The sequence below is a fragment of the Marmota flaviventris genome, chromosome 12 (assembly GCF_047511675.1).
Source record: "Marmota flaviventris isolate mMarFla1 chromosome 12, mMarFla1.hap1, whole genome shotgun sequence".
NCBI lineage: Eukaryota > Metazoa > Chordata > Mammalia > Rodentia > Sciuridae > Marmota > Marmota flaviventris.
Genome location: NC_092509.1, coordinates 77,392,933 through 77,410,997, shown reverse-complemented (window position 1 = coordinate 77,410,997; position 18,065 = coordinate 77,392,933). Strand labels below are relative to the sequence as shown.

The following is an 18,065-nucleotide window of genomic DNA, read 5'->3' as shown; positions in this document are numbered from 1 at the left end:
CCTCCTAGGTTTAGGTCTCCTCAGGTGGGGAGACAGGGGTGAGGCAGAGTCAGACTGGGATTTAGGTCCTGACTCTGCTGCTTCTGAGCTGTGTGATTTCTGGCAAATACCAGACCGTGTGTGTGTGTGTGTGTGTGTGTGTGTGTGTGTGTGTGTAGGGGGATTGAACCCAGAAACACTGTACCACTAAGCCATAACCCCAACCCTTTTAATTTTTTTTGAGATGGGGTGTTGCCAAGTTGCTGAGGCTAGTCTTGAATTTGTGATCCTTCTCCTTCAGCCTCCCAAATCACTGGGATTACAGGTGTGTGCTACCATGCCTGGCCCAGAACTTTCTTTCTTTCTTTTCTTTTTTTTTTTTTTTTTTTTTTTTGGTATCAGGAATTGAACCCAGGGGCACTTACCCACTGAGCACATACCCAGCACTTTTTTTTTTGTATTTTATTTTGAGACAGGGTCTTGCTGAGTTGCTTAGGGTCTTGCTAAGTTGCTGAGGCTGGCTTTGAACTCACAATCCTCCTGCCTCAGCCTCCTGAGCTGCTAGGATTATAGGTATGCACTATCATACTTGGCTCCAGAACTTTCTTATGGCCTAGTTTTTTCACCTACAAGTGGTGCCATACGAGGATGAAGAGATTTCATGAAGTGGTGATGTACATATTACAGCACTTAGTCCACAGCCATTCCACGCTGAGGCTTGTCCTGTGATGGGCATGCTTTGTAGGGGGCAGTGACTTCCTGGTGTCAGGAGCATGGCCTTTGTAGGATTCTGAGAAGAAGGGCTTCTCAAGACCATGCTGGGGACGGGCATCGTCATCGAGGACCCTTCCCTCATCTTCCCAATGTCCATTCCGTTGCAACAAGCAGATGCCCTGTGTCACCCTGGCTAAGTTACTAAGCTTCTTGGTGCTTCAGCTTCCTCAGTGTCACATGCCATCGATAGCAGTGCCCTTGTGTGAGTGCATGAAAAGGCTTATGTGAAGACTGCCTAGAGCTGGGCGCAGTGGTGCACACCTGTAATCCCAGCGACTCGGGAGGCTAAGGCAGGAGGATTGCAAGTTCAAGGCCAGCCTCAGTAATTTAGGGAGACTCTAAGCAACTTATGTCTCAAAAAGGGCTAGGGATGTGGTTCAGTGGTTAAGCACGCCCCTGGGTTCAATTTCTGTAGCCAAAAAAGTAAATCAATAAAATAAAAAAGACTGGGGATGTAGTTTGGTGGTAAAACACCCCTGGGTTCAATCCCCCTATACCCCCCCCCCCCGCAAAAAAAATGTGCCTAGAACCGTGCAGAACACATAGGGGGCTTCACCTGGGGTTTGCTGCTGGGGTTTGTAACTGGCTCTACTCTGCTATTGGAGTGATCGCTTAACCAGGGTAAGAGCTTCTGTCCCAAGTGGTTCAGGGTCTTGGAGCAGGGCAGAGGTGCTGAGTGGAGATGGGCTGGGGTGGGGACCCTGCCAAGATGGTCCCGGGTGCAGCACAGAAAAGAGAAGTGACTGTCATATGGCAACTACAGGCAGGGCTTGCCAGGTGTGAGGGAAATGATATTCTGGCTCAGAGCACACTGCGTGTTCTGTCCACCCTGAGCTAAGGGGACCGTCCTCGCTGGGGAGAGCCCATTTTTATAACACCAATGGTATTTACTTGAGTTGGGGTTGCCTTAAGGCGGGAAACCACCGCATTCACAAAACCCACTGCTGGGTTATGAATTTCAATAATTCGTAATAATAAACAGCCCTTAACTAACCTTTGGACTCCGAGCTGGGGTGGCCGCAGGCAAGAGCCTGGCAGGAAGTGAAGGCAGCGAGGGTGTGTGGGGCTGCCCTCCCTGGTGACCATGGTAACAGGGCAGCTGGAGGCAGGGAGAGGCCTGGCCTGCTGGCCATCCCTGTGGCACGCAGCCGGGGGAAGTAGCCTCTTTCAGAGATCCTTGAGCTGTGGTGTTGGGCTTGGGGTCAGGTGGACCTTAGTGGGAGTCCACCCCCACCCGTTGGCTTCCGTTTCCTCATCTGTGAAGTGGCTTTTGCCACTGCAGAAGATACCTGTGAAGCACTCAGCCTGCGATCACTCAGTAGATGGCGGGAGCTGTCATTATCTTGCTGCTAAGGGGCTTTATCCAAGGCTTGCCCTGGGCTACACCCTGAAGGTGGAAGTCGGGGGCTTAGGAACACTTTAATCTCCACGGCATCAAAGGCCTGGGAGTCTCTGCCACCTATAATTTTGTCAGTGGAAGAAGTAATAATTCACGTCCTGTACAAATGGAAAAACAGCCCTGGGAGGCCGAGTGATTTGTCCCAGGCTTCACAGTGTGTTCAAGGTGTCCAAATCCCTTACACGTGTATGGGGCTTTGCAAACCATCTAGTGTGTCAAGTGCTAGAAAACAACCAAGGCCCCTAGTGAGCTGCTGGTGTGCACGTTGACTTCCGTTTTGCAGATGGTAAAGCTGAGGCTCCAAGACTTTTGGAGACTTGCCCAGGATCACACCCTAAGTTTGTGACAGAGATCAGGCCCGTACTCTGGCCTTCCGCTCTCTCCACCACACTCAGAACTATGACCGGATCCTTCTAGATTTTTTGCAGCTATTTTTCCTCCGTACAGGCAGGTCTGTTAGAGTGGGTGGTCATGAGCTGGGAGGGAGAGGGTTAAATTCTTCCTCAGTGCTGAGCTGATTTTGAGCTGGGCGCCTCCAGTGACCCCATCGCTGACCCCCTTCCCCTGGGTCAGGTCTGCAGGCTGTGGGGGAAGGGAGGCAGCACAGTGAGCTCCAGTGGCCCAGTGGTGGCAGAGGGAGGGCCTGGGGAGGGACAGCCCTGAGGGCCACTCATCCCTCTCCCTCCTTGGACAAAGATGAACAAAGTCTCCCTAGGAAATCCCTCGGGTCCTGTGGGGTGGGCTGCCATCGCTGTGGCCTGTCCTCTTAATGAAGCCGCAGAGCACAGGCCGCTCTCGGAGACACAGGAAGCTCTGTGGTCTCTGCTTGGAGTGGGACCGGGAGAGTTCACCAGTAAAGCACCAAGTGGAAAATCAGAAAATGGGAACATCAAATAAACCTTAGGGCTAGCGGGCCTTTGGGGAGCCTGTCCTTCATTGAGAAGGACAAGGATGTTTTGGTTGGGTCGCAGAAGCCAGTGTATGTGACCTCCAGTGCAGTTCCGCCCTGCGCTCTGGGAGGGCTGCCCTGCTCCCCTTCCTCTCGCTGCCTGGTAGCACAGATGGGCTCCGGGGAACTTCGGTCTGGACCATTGTCCTGTGTCCTCTGCAGGCAGCCCAGGCATCTGGAGCAAACCTTATTCTGCCTTATTCAGCACATTGGGGCAGATCTGTTCTGGAAGCCAGGCGTCTGCCCAGTGCTTGCTTCGAATAGGAACATTCCGGAAAGCCGAGGGACTGACCTCAAGGGAAGACCAAACTTCTTCCTCTGTCCCCAGCTTCCTCCCCCCGCAGGTCCCTTGGCTCTGCCAGGAATCCTAAACACACCTTGCCTTTAATTGTTCCTAGAGGTGGTGAGGAAAGACCTGGCTGGCTCTGGCCAACTCTAGACACTTCAATTAGTGACTTTAATTATGGCCTTGCGAGTAGGGGCTCTCCCCAGGCAGCTGGCCTCCGGCACTGCTGCCCTCTCCGATGCCCATCTAGGGTAGTCACCAGTCTGTGATTAAAAGTGCCATGAAAGAAAATTACTAGTAGTTTCTTGTTCTTCATTAAAAAAAAAAATTGTGATAAGGCCGGGCACAGTGGCGCACACTGTAATGCCAGCAGGTTGGGCGGCTGAGGCAGGAGGATCACAAGTTCAAAGCCAGCCTCAGCAAAGGTGAGGCACTAAGCAACTCAGTGAGACCCTGTCTCAATAAAATACAAACTAGGGCTGGGGATGTGCCTCAGTGGCCGAGTGCCCTTGAGTTCAATTACCAGTACCAAAAAAAAAGTGTTAAAATATATGTAGCATTATTTTCCCATTTCAATCATTTTTAAAGTGTGTAGGTCTGCTGGGCACAGTGGTACACACCTTCATCCCAGCGATTTAGGAGGCTGAGGCAGAAGGATTGCAATTGTCATGTCTAAGGCAACTCAGCAAGACTCAACATAAAAATAAAAAAAGGGCTGGGGATGTGGCTCAGTGGTAGAGCCCCCCCCCCCCCTGCAGCTTCAATTCCTAGTACCTCCAAATAAATAAATACAATAAAGCTCAAGGGCATTAGGTACATTGGCATAGTTGTGCAACCGCCATCCAGCCACAGAACTTATTCTCCCAAACCGAAACTTAGTACCCATTCAACAACTCTGTTCCTCCCTCTGCCCAGCGCCTGGTAACCTCTGTTCTCTTTTCTGTTCCTAAGAATTTAACTATTTTTAAGTACCTCCTAAGTGAAATCACTTTTCAAGTTCCATCCATCTTGTAACATGTGTCAAGATTTCCTTCCTTTTTAAGGCTGATCATCCAGTGTATGGGTGTATCCCATTTTGTTGATCTCTTCATCCTCCTGCCTCTTCATCTGTTGATGGACACTAGGCTTCTTCCTTTCTTTGGCTATCAAGAATACTGCTGTGGCGGGGATGGGGGGTGGGAGTGACTAGGATATAGCTCAGTTGGTAGAGTGCTTGCCTCACATGCACAAGGCCCTGGGTTCAATTCCCAGCACCACCAAAAAAAAGAAAGAAAAAAGAATACTGTTACCATGAACATGGATATATAAATATCTCTTCAAGACTTCTTTTAGTACTTTGGATAAATGCCCAGGAGAGGGATTGCTGGGTCATAGAGTTTTGTTTTGTATTTTGGTACCAGGAATTGAACCCAGGGGAGCTTAACCCCTGAGCCATATAGGGTATCTCTGAATTGCTTAGGGCCTGGCTAAATTGCTGAGGCTGGCTTGATCCTCCTGCCTCAGCCTCCAGAGCCTCTGGGATTAAAGGCATGCACGAGATTCATGGGGCAATTTTATGTTAAATTTTTGAGGACCACCATACTCTTTTCCACCATAGTAGCAACCTTTTATTCCCACTAGTGATTCTCACAGCTTAGTCAATACTTATCCTTTTTCCTCCTCCTCCTCCTCCTCCTCCTCCTCCTCCTCTGCCTTCTTTTTTTGTGTATGTGTTGGGGGTAATGGCCATTCTGGGGGGGCGTGAAGTGGAGTCTCATTGTAGGTTTTTTTTTTTTTTTTTAGTGCAGTTTTTTTTTGTTGTTTGTTTGTTTTGTTTTTTGCTTTGTTTTGTTCACAGTACTGGGGATTGAACTCAAGGTGCTCTACCTCTGAGCTATATCCTCAGCCTTTTTAGTTTTTATTTTGAGACAGGGTCTCACTAAGTTGCCCCGGGAACTTGCTGTCCTCTTACCTCAGCCTCCCCAATAACTGGGAGTAGTTAGGATTACAGGTGTGTGCCACCATGTCTGGTTGTTCTTTGTTTTTTCAAGGGAAAATTAAGGTCCCAGGAACACAACGTCTTGGCTTTCCTATCCTAGAAGCAGTCAGGCTTTGGGCCCAAGCTTTTATGCCCTGCTCATGGCTTTAATCCTGGGTCATGGCTTCCAGCCTCCATGTGAAACCTCTTTGCTATTTTTGTCCCTGGCTCAACAGAGATGGCAGGTGAGGTCCCCTGGCTTTCAGGGACCCTGCTTCCCTACCTGTCAAAGTGGCAGAATGACTGAGACCCTATAGAGGTGATGGGAGGGTAGATGACCTTGGGGGTGAGGAGGATGGTTCAAGTCATGTGAGATCTGAAGAGTGGGATTATCCCACCATGGGGCCTGGGGTAAAGTAAATTGTGGTGGAAGACAGACAGCCATTAAAAATGGCTTTCCAGAGTGAGGGAAACTCGCTTTCCAACGAATTTTTAATAATATCTAATTTGTAGTAGCATGAAAAGCCCCTGGATATACAATTAAGTGAGGGTGAAGAAACAAGATAAAAAACCTTGCGTGTGAGCTCAATGGTGAAAAAGAAAACTACGTTTAGAGAAAAGTTTGATGGAAATATGTCAGTGATCAGTGCCACCTCCAGATTGATGAGAAATGGGTGACTTTAAATTTTTCTTTGTTACTTTAAATTTTGTAGATTTTCTATAGTGTAGTGAACACATACTCCTTTTATCGTCAGAAAAAATTGAAAAGAAAATTAGAGTGACTGCACCCGTTCATTAGGCACATGTGTTGTAAGCACACAGCTCTGATGGATGTACTGACAGTCCGGCATTAGATGTGATGCGGTGGGAGAGGAGCGGCTTGGAGAAGTGATAAGTGTGAGGGAGGTTGGGCCGGTCAGCCCTGTGCTGTGCCCTCTAGAATGCTTGCTGCATTTCATTTGTGTTTGCTGGGGAAGGTGCTGGTAGAACCCTGGCTTTGAATTTCTTTGTTTCTGCAAGGGATATGGGCAGGTCTCTCTGAGCCCCCCACCTGCACTTACCTGGTCTCTTTGTCATGGCTAGCAGGATCCGAGTGATGCTTGTAGCTTGTAAAACCAGGGTCTTCTCTGCCCACACTTGTCTTTGACTTTCCCTGTAGCAGTTGAACCAGGACCGAGGGCCTAGTTCTCTTGAACCATCAGGAGAGCACCAGTGTCCAAAAGGTGGGGGTTAGGAACAGGTAATGGAGCCTCAGGGAGATGATTTTCCTTGGCCCTTAGGACCTCTGACAGGTGTGAGAGAAGCTACCCACTATATTCCACTGCTTAAAAAAAGAGACTGAGGCTGGGGATGTAGCTTAGTGGTAGAACACTTGCCTAGCATATACGAGGCCCTGTGTTCTATCAGGCACCACAAAAATAAAAGAAAAATTAAGAGACTCATTAGCCAGTTTCTGGGTTCTGCTTCTTGGTTACCACTTCCTGGCTATGATCTTGGGGCCTAGCCTCCTTAAGCCTCTGTCCTCATCAGTAAAACAGATAATTAATAGTTACTATTTCACAGGGGCTGATGAAGTAATAGAGCTAAAGCACTAGAAATGACACTTGGCACGTTGTGAAATGACACTTGGCATCCCTGTTGTCTGATTGAGACCTCGATTCTGCTGCAAGACTGTCCAAGCTCGAATCCCCTCCAGAGTCTCCGTTTTTCCATTTCTAAACTGGACATCATAATATTTCCTACCTCAGATGATTATTTTGAAGATTAAATAAATTAACATAAGTAAAAGGGATTCAAACAGTGCCCAGCGCGTGATAAATATGGTGACAGGACTCAGTGCATGGGATCCTCGGTCCTACATACCAGTTGCATGTGGCTGGCATCTGCCAATTCGTCAGATTGTCCCAAGGGTCCCTCTGATTGGCTGGTGCCCATTAGTCATTAAATACTTTGGAAGTCCTCGTTATCACTTCCATTCTTATCAGTGTCATGAGCTTCCCACATCATGATTCCTCCCTGGATCCCCGCCTTTGCCAAGCATGGGTTGGCATCGGTGGTCTTGCCTCAGTTTCCAAAGGGTGCTAGTGATAGAAGGTGGGGTCCCAGGCAGACCTGGGGGCGGCTGGCTGCCCTGGATTGTTTGTTGAGAATTGTAGATGAAATCTGAGTGATTCGAGACGATGATACTGCTCGCCTCCCCTTGCTTCTCTGCCTTTTTGAAAAGGAGCCAAAAGCAAGGGGAAAAAAATACCCATAAATAAAGGGGGCCATGAAAATAACAAAAAGAAAGAAGAAATCTTGCCTTTGCGGCTGCCGATGGGGTAGATAATGGGAAAGGAAATGTGGCCCTTGCGGAGCAGAAGAACGGAACACTTTGTTCACTGGAGGAGCGAATGCTGCGCCAGCAAGGGCTGCCCAAGTGGGGTTCCTGGTGAGCGAGCTTGGTTTGGGGGAGATGGTGGTGATTAGGCCTCCACGAGGACCTTGGGGCTGGAGGAGGGGAGGCGAGCGGGAAGCAGACCTGGAGTGGCCCACGCATCCGGGTCCAGCCCCTGGGCTTGGCCACCTGAGTGAGGTGCTCAAGCCGGGGAGCCAGATGCCCGAACCTCTCTGGGGTGTACTTTCCAGGTGGGTCTTTTTTTGGGGGGAGGGGGTGAGTTACTGGGCACTGGACCACTGAGCCACATCCCAGCCCTATTTTGTATTTTATTTAGAGAGGGGGTCTCGCTGAGTGGCTTAGCCCCTTGCTTTTGCTGAGGCTGGCTTTGAACTCAGAGATCCTCTTGTCTCAGCCTGCTGAGCTGCTGGGATTACAGGCATACACCACCACACTACCAGCTCCCAGGTGGGTCATGGAGCCTTGGGGAGTCATCCCAGGGAGGAGAGGATGAGGCTGAAGTGTACTTGCCCATGATCTGTGTGCTGACCTTTGGGCTCTCGCCAGTGCTGCCTGGTGGCTTTCTTGGTGACCAGCATCTACTGACTTCTCATTCTTTTTGGCTTCATTTGCTCATCTCGAAGGCTGGCCTATTTCCTCATCCCTGCCTATCTGTGGAGGGTGTCTGAGGCAGGACCTGGAAAAAAAGTGAGATCCCTTTTCTAAGCCCTTGGGGACCCCAGGATGCTGCATGGGAGTGAACTGTAGGCTGGTGGGGTACAGAAGTGGTTATTTTAAATAACTCTAAGCATGGCCTTGGGAGCCTGGTGTGGTGGTGCCTGTCTGTAATCCCAGCCGCTCGGGAGAGCCTGGGGTAGCTAAGGCTCGAGAGTTCAAAGCCAGCCTCAGCAATTTAGCAAGGCCCTGAGCAATATAGTGAGACCCTGTCCCTAAATTAAATATAAAAAGGCCTGGGGATGTGGCTCAGTGGTTAAGTGTCCCTGGGTTCAATCCCCATACCAAAAACAAACAAACAAAAAGGCCTTGGGAACATTCACTGCTTGAGGACTGAGTGCTTGGTTTGGCAGAGGGTCCTTGGAAGTGGGTTTTTTCAACCACCACAATACTAAGTGCCAATCCATATTGTACCCGACACTGCCTTAAGCATTTTGGATACATTAACATCGATTCTCCAGCAACCCTGAGAGGTGGGTAGTGTTGGCCCCGCCGCAGATGGAGACTTAGGTGTGAAGAGATACAACGGAAAGTATCCATCCGCCTGCTTAGAGCAGTGTTGAACCAGACTCCCCACTTACCACCCCGGACCCTCTCAGTCTAGATTACGGCGATAATGGCCATCACAGCTGTTGAGCTGTGTGCCAGGCGGCAGGCTTTGCCTGTATTATCTCATTTACTTCTGGAAACCACATTAGGGGTATGAGTGACTTGTCCCCTTTATAGAAAAAGGAAGTAGCCGGCTTAGAGGGTTAAACGTGTCACCTGGTAAGAAGGGTGCTGGGTGCCAGCCAGCTCTGCAGATCCCCAGGGCCTCCATTTCACCCTGTACCATTAGAGCTCGGTCTCCATGGCCTAGCCTCATCACCGAGCAGAAGCCAAATGCTGCCCGGCTTACCCTGGTACCGTCTAGGAAAGATGAGATTTGGTGGCTGAACGTGGATGTTTGTAGACTGTAGACTGTTTTTCGCTTCGCTGTCCTTTTCCCAGTCTCTGGTCACCCCTCTGTCCCCACTTTTCCCTGTGCTCCTGGGATTGGCAGGGCACTGCAGGGGTTAGGATTGAACCTCCCTTAATCCTTGCGGGCTCCGCGGGCTCTGGAGGAGCTTGGAGGGGGCTGATGAGTGCTGCAGAGCTTTGGGGTCATCAGGCCTGGAAGGGAGGGGAAGGCACCGGGCTCAGGAAGCCGCCATGCTGAGCACACGGGGTGGCCTTGTATCCTCTCTGCACTGCGGAGGCCTGGGACCTAGTGTCAGTCCTTGCCAGGAGAGAGTCCAGGTTGTTGGGGACACCAAAAGGACATTTGGACAACAGGTATCTTAAGTAGGGTGTGTAATAGACAAAGACATGCCAAGTGGTCCTTCAGGTGTGGGTCTTCCTCTTCTGTGCCTGTGTGCGAGTTGGGGGGCAGGCTCAGGGAGCAGGTATTTTTTGCTGTTTACAGACACAATCACATTCGGTCTTCTTGATAAATCTATGATGTAGGTATGTTTATTCCATCTTATTTAATGATTTTATTTTTATTTTATTTTATTTTTTTTTGCCGTCCTGGGGGTGGATCCTAGGGCTTCGTGTATACTAGGCTTTTCGAGGAGCTTCTCCCCCAGGGCCTGTCCGTTCCACTTTAGAGATGATGGTGGTGGAGCCAGGCTGGAAGCACAAGGCCACAGGACACAGGGCCCACTTTCTGGTAGCTGGGCCAGCCTTGTGATGATCACACCCACCCACCCACCTCCAGAGGAGCCTGGGCAAGTTGGGAGGAGGGTGGGGCAGCTGTCCTGCTGCTGGTGCTCTGGTGGGGGAGGGGCAGGACAGGACTCAGTTTCTGCTGCTGTCACCTCTCAGCAGGATTCTCTCACCAGATCACCAAGCAAGCAGCAAGGCCTGCAGTGGACCCTGGCCACTGAGCGTCCTCTAATCGATTTCCTCTGACACTCCCTAGAGGTAGCCTCCGATGGCACAGGTTGAGGATGGCACAGGTTGAGGGCTGGGCTCCACGCTCTGCATGCCCTTCTGTGGCCAATTGCAAGCTGATTGTTTTTCCGATGCTTCCACGACCCCCTCCTCGGGTTTGATAAGTAACCTAGAGAGGCTCCCAGAGCTCCCAGAGATACTTTACTTCCATTTACTGATTTATTATAAAGGACGTAACAGAGGACACAGATGGAGAGATGCGTGGAGAGATGGTCGTGAGGTGTGTGGAGCTTCCACCATTCCTCCAGGTGTGCTGACCTCCAAGGCCCTCCGAGACCCTCCGTGAGTTCAGCTCTCCAGAAACTCCCCAAACCTGCCCTTTAGGGGTTTTATGGAGGCTTCCAAGACATAGGCATCCTCTCTGGGAGAGGATCAGTTTAACCTTCAGTCCCCTCTCCTCCCCAGCCCTAGGGGGTGGGGCTGGAAGTCCCAAGCTCTAATCCTGTTTTGGTCTTTCTGGTGACCAGCCCCCCATCTCACCGCTCTGTGGGGGCTGCCAGCTTCAGCCAACTCATTAGCATACAAAAAGACATTTATCACTTTGGAGATTCCAAGGATTTTAGGAGCTATAAGCTAGGAGACCCCGATGAAGATCAAACATAATATATATCTCACAAAACCTAACTGGAGGACAAGAAATCTCTTCCTGCTTTAGGTCTGTCTTGCCATCCCCACCTCCCTGAACGTATGTATTCTATACCAGATTCTTTTTTTTTTTTTTTTTTTTTGGTACTGAGGGTTGAACCACTGAGCCAAATATTTTTTATTTTGAGATAGGGTTTCACCAAGTTACTGAAGCTGGCCTTGAACTTGTGATCCTCCTGCCACTGCAGTTGGGATCACAGGCATGCACCACTGTGCCTGCGCCTGGCCCCAGATTGTTGAATTGTGTGCATTATCTTCTAATTGCAAAGCAGGGGTTGGAACCCCATTTTACACCTAAAAGAAACTAAGGTTTTGAGGGGTAGAATCTTTCCCCCAAGTTCCCAAAGCTGCCTTGGCTTCTTTTGACTAATTTTCCTCGGCCATGATTCAAGTCAGAAACACCTGGTGTTGGGGCTGGGGATGTGGCTCAAGCGGTAGCGTGCTCGCCTGGCATGCATGGGGCCAAGGTTCGATCCTCAGCACCACATACAAACAAAGATGTTGTGTCCACTGAAAACTAAAGAATAAATTAAAAATTAAGAAAAAAAAGAAACACCTGGTGTCCTGCAGGTGGTAAGAACTGGCCAGTCTATCTTGCTGGGCCAGAGCCTATTATCTGGGGGTGCTGGGGGGGGAATGGCCGCACCTTAGCTGGTAGGTGAAAAGGTGTGGGTTTGGGCATCAGTGCGTCCTGAGTTCAGATGCCCCTGCTGTCTTTGTGCCTCTTCTTCCTTTGGTGAATGTTCACGGCTGTCCCCACAGGGTCTTTGACAAGGACCGTTTGCTGCACAATTTGGTGCTGGCCCTGGGTGGGCACTGCCCCTGTAGGAAGCCAGACACATGCCCCTGTTCAGGACACAGGTGTGGCCCTGGCCCCTGGAGACAGCAAGGACGGGCCCACAGCTGCCTCCTTAGAGTATTGGGGTTCAGGAGAGCCTGGAGACAGCTCAGGTCCTGAAGGCAGGGAGGTAGGTCTCCAGGGGGGACTCCAGAGCCTCTGCTCTCAGGCCCTCCATCGCATGCGTTATTCCTGGAGCCTTAACAACAGTTTAAACTATCCTCTCGCTGTCCTTGACCTTCCCCCTGGGTTCGGGCAGGACCCAAATACTGCAGATGTCCCAAGGGCTGCAGGTGCCTGAAGACCAGGTGGGAGGCAGGTGGAAACCCACAGGAACCTTCTCCCTGGCTGCTTCTTTCTTTTGCACTCTCTCCCAGGTCAGCCGAGCAGCAGCTGTGGAAGCTCGGTCGGTTGGGAGCTGCACTTCTGTGGCATTGGTGCTGCTGGTGGGGAGGACACCTTGTCTGTCCAGGTGAATGGCACCTGGGCCAGCCTGGAAACATCCTGGGGCCTGGGAGTGTTGCCAGTGGCCCCTGAGCTGGGTGGACCGGGCCTGTCGTGGGTTTGGTACCCCATGGGTCCACAGAGGCTGGAGAGGGAGAGGAGGGGACTCTCAGGAAAGCTTTGTCCCAAGCTTGCAGCCAGCCCAGCTCCTAGTTCTGAGTAAACACAGAGATAGGATCGGGCGTAGCCAGGAAGGGTGGCAGGGTGCGGCCTGTGAGAAGAATGGCAGGATGTGGCACTAGGGCACTGCTCTGGGCACCCACGCCTCGGACTATTGTTCAGGGCAGCCTGCGGCTCTCAACTCTCTGGGGCTTTGAGAGGAAGTGACATTCCCCTGGGACCTGGGCCTGCCCCACCCCTGCTGTGTGGATCTGCAGATCTCCTTCCCTTCCTTCCCTGCTGTGCCCCTTGGCACCGCGGCCTGGGCTGGCTGGGAGTTTGCTGTGAGTTTCCTTGAAGGGTCTGCCTGTCCGTGCAGTCTGTCTTCCTGTACCCCGGGTCTGAGTCACGGTCACGCTGTGATAACTGGAATCTATCTCTTTCTGCATCTAGATGTTTTTGGGGGGAGGGGTGCGGCGATGGAGGGAGGAAGGGCTGAGAGTGAAGACTCCTTTGATTCCAATCCAGCAGGGTCTGTCGCTGACTGATTAGAGGAGGAAGTGGCTGAGGACTTGTTTGGGGTGGAAAAGGGGCTCAGTGTGTGCACCTGTGTGGGGGGCGGGGTGTCGGAGGGGCCCAGAGAGTTGGTTGGGGGTGGGGTTTGGCACCTGGCATCTGCTCTGTCACATAGAGGCTGCACTCTGAGCCAGGGGCCCTCCTTGGAAGTACCTCTCTATACTTGACCCAGGCACTGGTTTTGGAGGCCCCAGTGTCGGGCAGACACCAGCTCAGAGAGACTCAAGGCTTTGAGCATCAAGGATGAAGATGGTCAGAGAGAGCCCTTTCCTCTTAGGGATGCTCAGGTAAGATAAGGCCAAGGAGAAAGGAGGACAGAAAGCCTGAGGTGGGTTCCCAAGAAGGGAAGGGAAGGGAGGGCAGAGCCAGGCACGTTCCACGTCCCTAACCCTAACCCTAACCCTAACCCTAACCCTTCCGGTCCTCTGATTATAGAGTCCTAAAGCAGCGCTGCCCCATCAAGCCACATGAACTTGACACCTCTAGACCTCAGTTTCTGTTTATGAAATACGTGTAATGTTGGGCAAGAGGAAGGCGATACGGCAGACAGGAGCACTTCCATCCCGCAGGGAGCCGACGGGGTGTTCTGCGGGTTTATGCCTCTGACTTGGGACTTGGGGCATCAGATTAGGGTGGGAGCTGGGAAGTTCAATAACTCCTGTCTCCTGTGGGTTGAGAGGCCTTTATGAGCATTTGGGGAGATGGGGAGGTTGTGGTAGTGACCTTAAAACCTCCTTAGAAACCATGTGGAGAACTGAGGCACGGAACATGCTTTGTAAGGGAGGGGTAAAGGAAATTGAGGTTTTGTTTTTTTTTTTTTTTAGTTAAATCCCTGGGAAAGAAGAGATTTAAGGGAGGACTCCAACAGGGTCTTTAAATCTAAAAAGTATGGAAAATGTTTCTTATGTGACCCAAGGTGAAAACAAAAGGAAATGGACTTGCTTTGCTGCTCACAGGGATTTAGGTCAAACTCAGAGGAAGGGCTTGGATCCGAGGAAGAGGTGGCAGAGGATAACCGGGCGTAGGCGGGCAGAGCATCATCTACCTAATGATGGTCATAATAGTGTCTGTCACCTGTTAGAATCCAGGTCTTCTCTGTGCTGTGCTGCTGTATTGGATGCTACTCACTTGTCATTGCTGTGTATTTATTGAACACCCTACTATACTCCAGGCACTATACTAGGCTCTGGGGCTGCATTGATGGGCAGAAACAGGTTTATTTTCATAATATTCTGTGTGGGGTTGGTTCTCTGGCTACTGGGTGAATCCAAATTAAATAAATCAGGTATGTGAAGGTACCATTACCATCTGTGATCGGACCTTTGAAGGCCAAGTGCAAAGTGCCAGGAGAATGAAACACAGGCGCATTTGATAGGATCTGGGTTGTTAACAGAAGACTCACCTCTTCGTATTGGGTTTTCATATTCCGATTTTACTAAGGAGGAAACAGGCTGAGAGGTTAAGTTACATGCCAAAGATAGACCAGCGAGTAATGGCCAGGCCGAGGTACTGGGAGCCCAGGAGGCAGCTCCCTGATATAAAAATAATCCACAGTGCTGGTTGCAGGTAGCTGGGCACCGTGGGCGATGTGTATATGGGGGGTAGAGTGTGGGTAGAAAAGGCCATTGAAGCCAGGATGTGTCTTAGAGCCCCCGGTTGCCCAACAGATGTAATGGGACCCATATGCATAAGTTAAGAATTTCTAGTATTTGCATTTAAAAAGAGGGGCTACAGCCCCTGTAATCTCCATGGCTCCAGAGCCTGAGGCAGGAGGATTGCAAGTTCAAAGCCAGCCTCAGCAACTTAGCGAGATCCTCAAAAAATAAAAAGAGCTGGGGATGTGGCTCAGTGGCCCAGTACCCCCCTCCAAATAACACAGAAAGAGGGCGAGGGGTGTAGCTCAGTGACAGAGCCCTTGCCTAGCCTGTGTGAGGCCCTGGATTCCGCTCCAGCACCATGATGAATGAATGAACGAACGAACAAAAGAAAGAGGCGAAATGGATTTCAAGAGTTGTAGTGTATCTAGCCTAATCCATCCAAAATATAATTTCACTTCGTAATTGATAACCAGTTACAGAGGGCTAGTTTGCACTCTGTCTCGTGTGTTCAACCTGCGGGACCTGTGTTCAACCTGTGGCACTCAGCAGCACATTTCCCCTGGGACTGGCCCATTACAGGTGCTCAGTGGCCACATGTGGCCAGTGGCACCTGCCTTGGGCAGTGCGGTCCTAGAGTTATCAGGACAGAGGATCGCCTCCTCTTCCTGGCTCAGCTCACGGGATGAACAGGCTCCGGCGAGGCGTCCTTAGGCCTCTGCGCCCTGGTGCTCATCTGACCGTGCTCTGGCAGCGGCCACTGCTGCGGCTGCTTCTAGGGTCTCTGGGCTGCAGTGGGAAGAAAGGCTTAGAGGTAGGAGCTGGAAGGCCAGGAAGAAGGAGAAAAACCCTGAGCACCCAAGTCTGGAAGGAGGAGGCGACCCGGTGGCCCGCTTGGTGGCAGTGGGTGTGGGATGAGGTGGCGCAGAGCCGGCGGGGATCAGAAGCCCACAGGGCCCGCATTGTGCGCCTGTCACACTTCCTTTGGCTTTATTGCTTTTGTCCAACACCCTATTGTCTGGTTTCCTTTTGTCCCCCTTTCAGCGCGCTGCCTTTTATTTCCCAGCCAGCCTGGTTGTTTTCATTTCTTTTGTCTGAAGTTCCTGAGAGGAAGGTTTTATTTTCAGCGGTTTGATTAATTCACAGCTTGAGCCCGGGGTTTGTTTGTTATGTAATTGCTGCCCTCAGCTTCAGGATAATACCCCTCCCGCCCCACCCCCACGCCTGCCCCCTGCGCAGGGCCCGGCTCCCAGCCCCTCCCGGTGCCCGGATGGGCTGCTGCCTGCTTCCTGGAGTCTCTCCAGGTCCCCCAGAGGTAGGAGGGGACCTCAGGGCTGGGGTCTCTTGTTTTGGTCTAGGTGAGATGGGGGCCAACACTCATAGGGAGGCCCCTCTCTTCTCACCCTGCAGTTCCCTGCTCTGGGTCCAGCACCAGCCCTCAGGGCACCGTGCACTTGGAAAGTGGGTGAGCAGAGAGTCTGCTGGGGTCTGATCAGTAGGGTGGAATCAAATCAGATATATATCTTATGCATATCTTAGTTGATTATAATGCCCTTTAATTCTTTTATTTAAAATATGGTACATGTATACTGTTGTACATGGCAGAAGTAAATTATTCGTAGGTTTTAAGTTGTGCACCGTTCTGAGGAGCAGGATGAAATTTCAAACTGTCCAGGATGTGAGTCATCCCTTTGTCCAGAGTATCCACACTGTATATTCTACCTGCCCATTAGTCACTCGGTAGCCATTGTGGTTGTCAGATTGACTACTGAGGTATTGCAGCAGCACTTATTATTATTTACTTGAACAAAATGGCCCCAAGTGCAAGGGCAGTGATTCTGGAATTGGGATATGCCAGAGAGCAGCCGTGAAGAACTTCCTTTCATTGAAATGATGAAAATTTCTACTAGAGAAAGAAAGAAAAATGTATGGTTAAGTTGCTAGAAATATATAGTAGGAACAAATCTTTAATCTATGAAATTATGAAGACAGAAAAAGAAGTTTGTGCTAATTTTGCTATGGTAACTCAGACTATACAAGTTACAGTCCTAATGTGTGATGATAAATGCTTAATTAGGTGGGAAAAGGCATTGGATTTGTTTATATGTGTATAGGAACTTCAGTATAAATAGGGTTGGCACTACCCACAGCCTCAGGCATCCACAGGGGTGTCTGGGAACATAGCCTCTGAGGATAAAGGGCTACTTCACTACCATACTGCACCTGCCATTGCAGGGATATTTTACTGTTCTGATTTATCCTTATACCTCCCCTAAGAATTTAATCCACATGTGTATTAGTATATTTGTGCTGCTATAACAGTACCACAGACTGTAATTTATGATAAATAGATATTTATTTTTCACAGTTCTGGGGACTGGGAAGTTCAAGAGGCTGGAATCTGGTGAGGTCCTTCTTTTCTTTTTTTGGTACCTGGGATTGAACCCAGAGACACTGAACCCCTGAGCTACATCCCCAGCCCTTTTATATTTTATTTTGAAACAGGATCTTCCTAAATTGTTTAGGGCCTTGCTAAATTGCTGGGCCTGGCTTTGAACTTGTGATCCTCTTACCTCATCTTCCCAAGCAGCTGAGATGACAGGTGTGCGCCACCATGTCTGACTGGTGAGGGCCAGAAGGGTACAAAGGACCAAAAGGGGCCAAACTCAGTTTACAACAAAACTGCTCTCCCCATAACTCCCACTCCTTGATCATGACATGGATGATATTAACCCATCCATGAAGGCAGGACCCTCGGGACCTTATTTAAAATGCTTATCAGAATCACCTGGCCCTGCTGCTGGCCCGCACCTTTAATCCTGGTTACTTGGGAGGCGAGGCAAGAAGGATCCCAAGTTCAAGACCAGCCTCCGAAACTTAGAAGACCCTGTCTTAAAATAAAACATTAAAAGGGCCGGGGATGTAGCCCAGTGGTAGAGCACCCCTTTCAAATTAATTAATTTGAAAGCCCTGGCCAGTCCCCAAAGATACTGATTTGTGAATGACAGGAAACTGCAGAGACTAGGCAACTTGCCCAGGGTCACATAGCTGGGCAAGTAGCAGAGGCAGGACCTATAACTAGTAGGAACCTGCTTTACGTGCCCACTGGACTTAAGAATGCGTCCTTGGATGCGTGACTTGGGAGGCTGGGTACCTGCTTCTCTGGCCCCAAGCCTGGCATGACCATGCAAACAACTTCACAAGATCCTGCAATTGCCTGGCTCCTCTAGATGTGCCCAGCAGTGGCGTGGCAGGCGGGGAGGCACACGGGGGCACCGCAGAGCAGTGAGGCAGGGTTATCAGGTGGTTGGCTGCTGCCCTGTTGCCAGGGAGTGCAAATTCAAATGTCTGTCTGCGGGGCCATCTCCTAAACCAGAG

General features: G+C 50.5%; 1 protein-coding gene across 6 annotated transcripts in view; it reads left to right on the top strand.

Moving 5' to 3' along the window:
• The window catches only part of Sox13 (SRY-box transcription factor 13), a 45,142-nt gene that overhangs the window by 15,430 nt on the left and 11,647 nt on the right, over positions 1-18,065 (top strand). For 2 of the 6 annotated variants that reach the window (XM_071600155.1, XM_071600156.1), the window contains exon 1: positions 13,344-13,379. The exons of 2 other annotated variants lie outside the window; for them this stretch is intronic. In XM_071600155.1, the coding sequence (XP_071456256.1) occupies positions 13,372-13,379 (8 nt within the window). In that variant the 5' untranslated portion in view covers positions 13,344-13,371. Of the gene's footprint in view, positions 1-13,343; positions 13,380-18,065 lie in introns of those variants that run through there. 2 more of the 6 variants (XM_027945714.2, XM_027945713.2) reach the window with 1 other exon arrangement.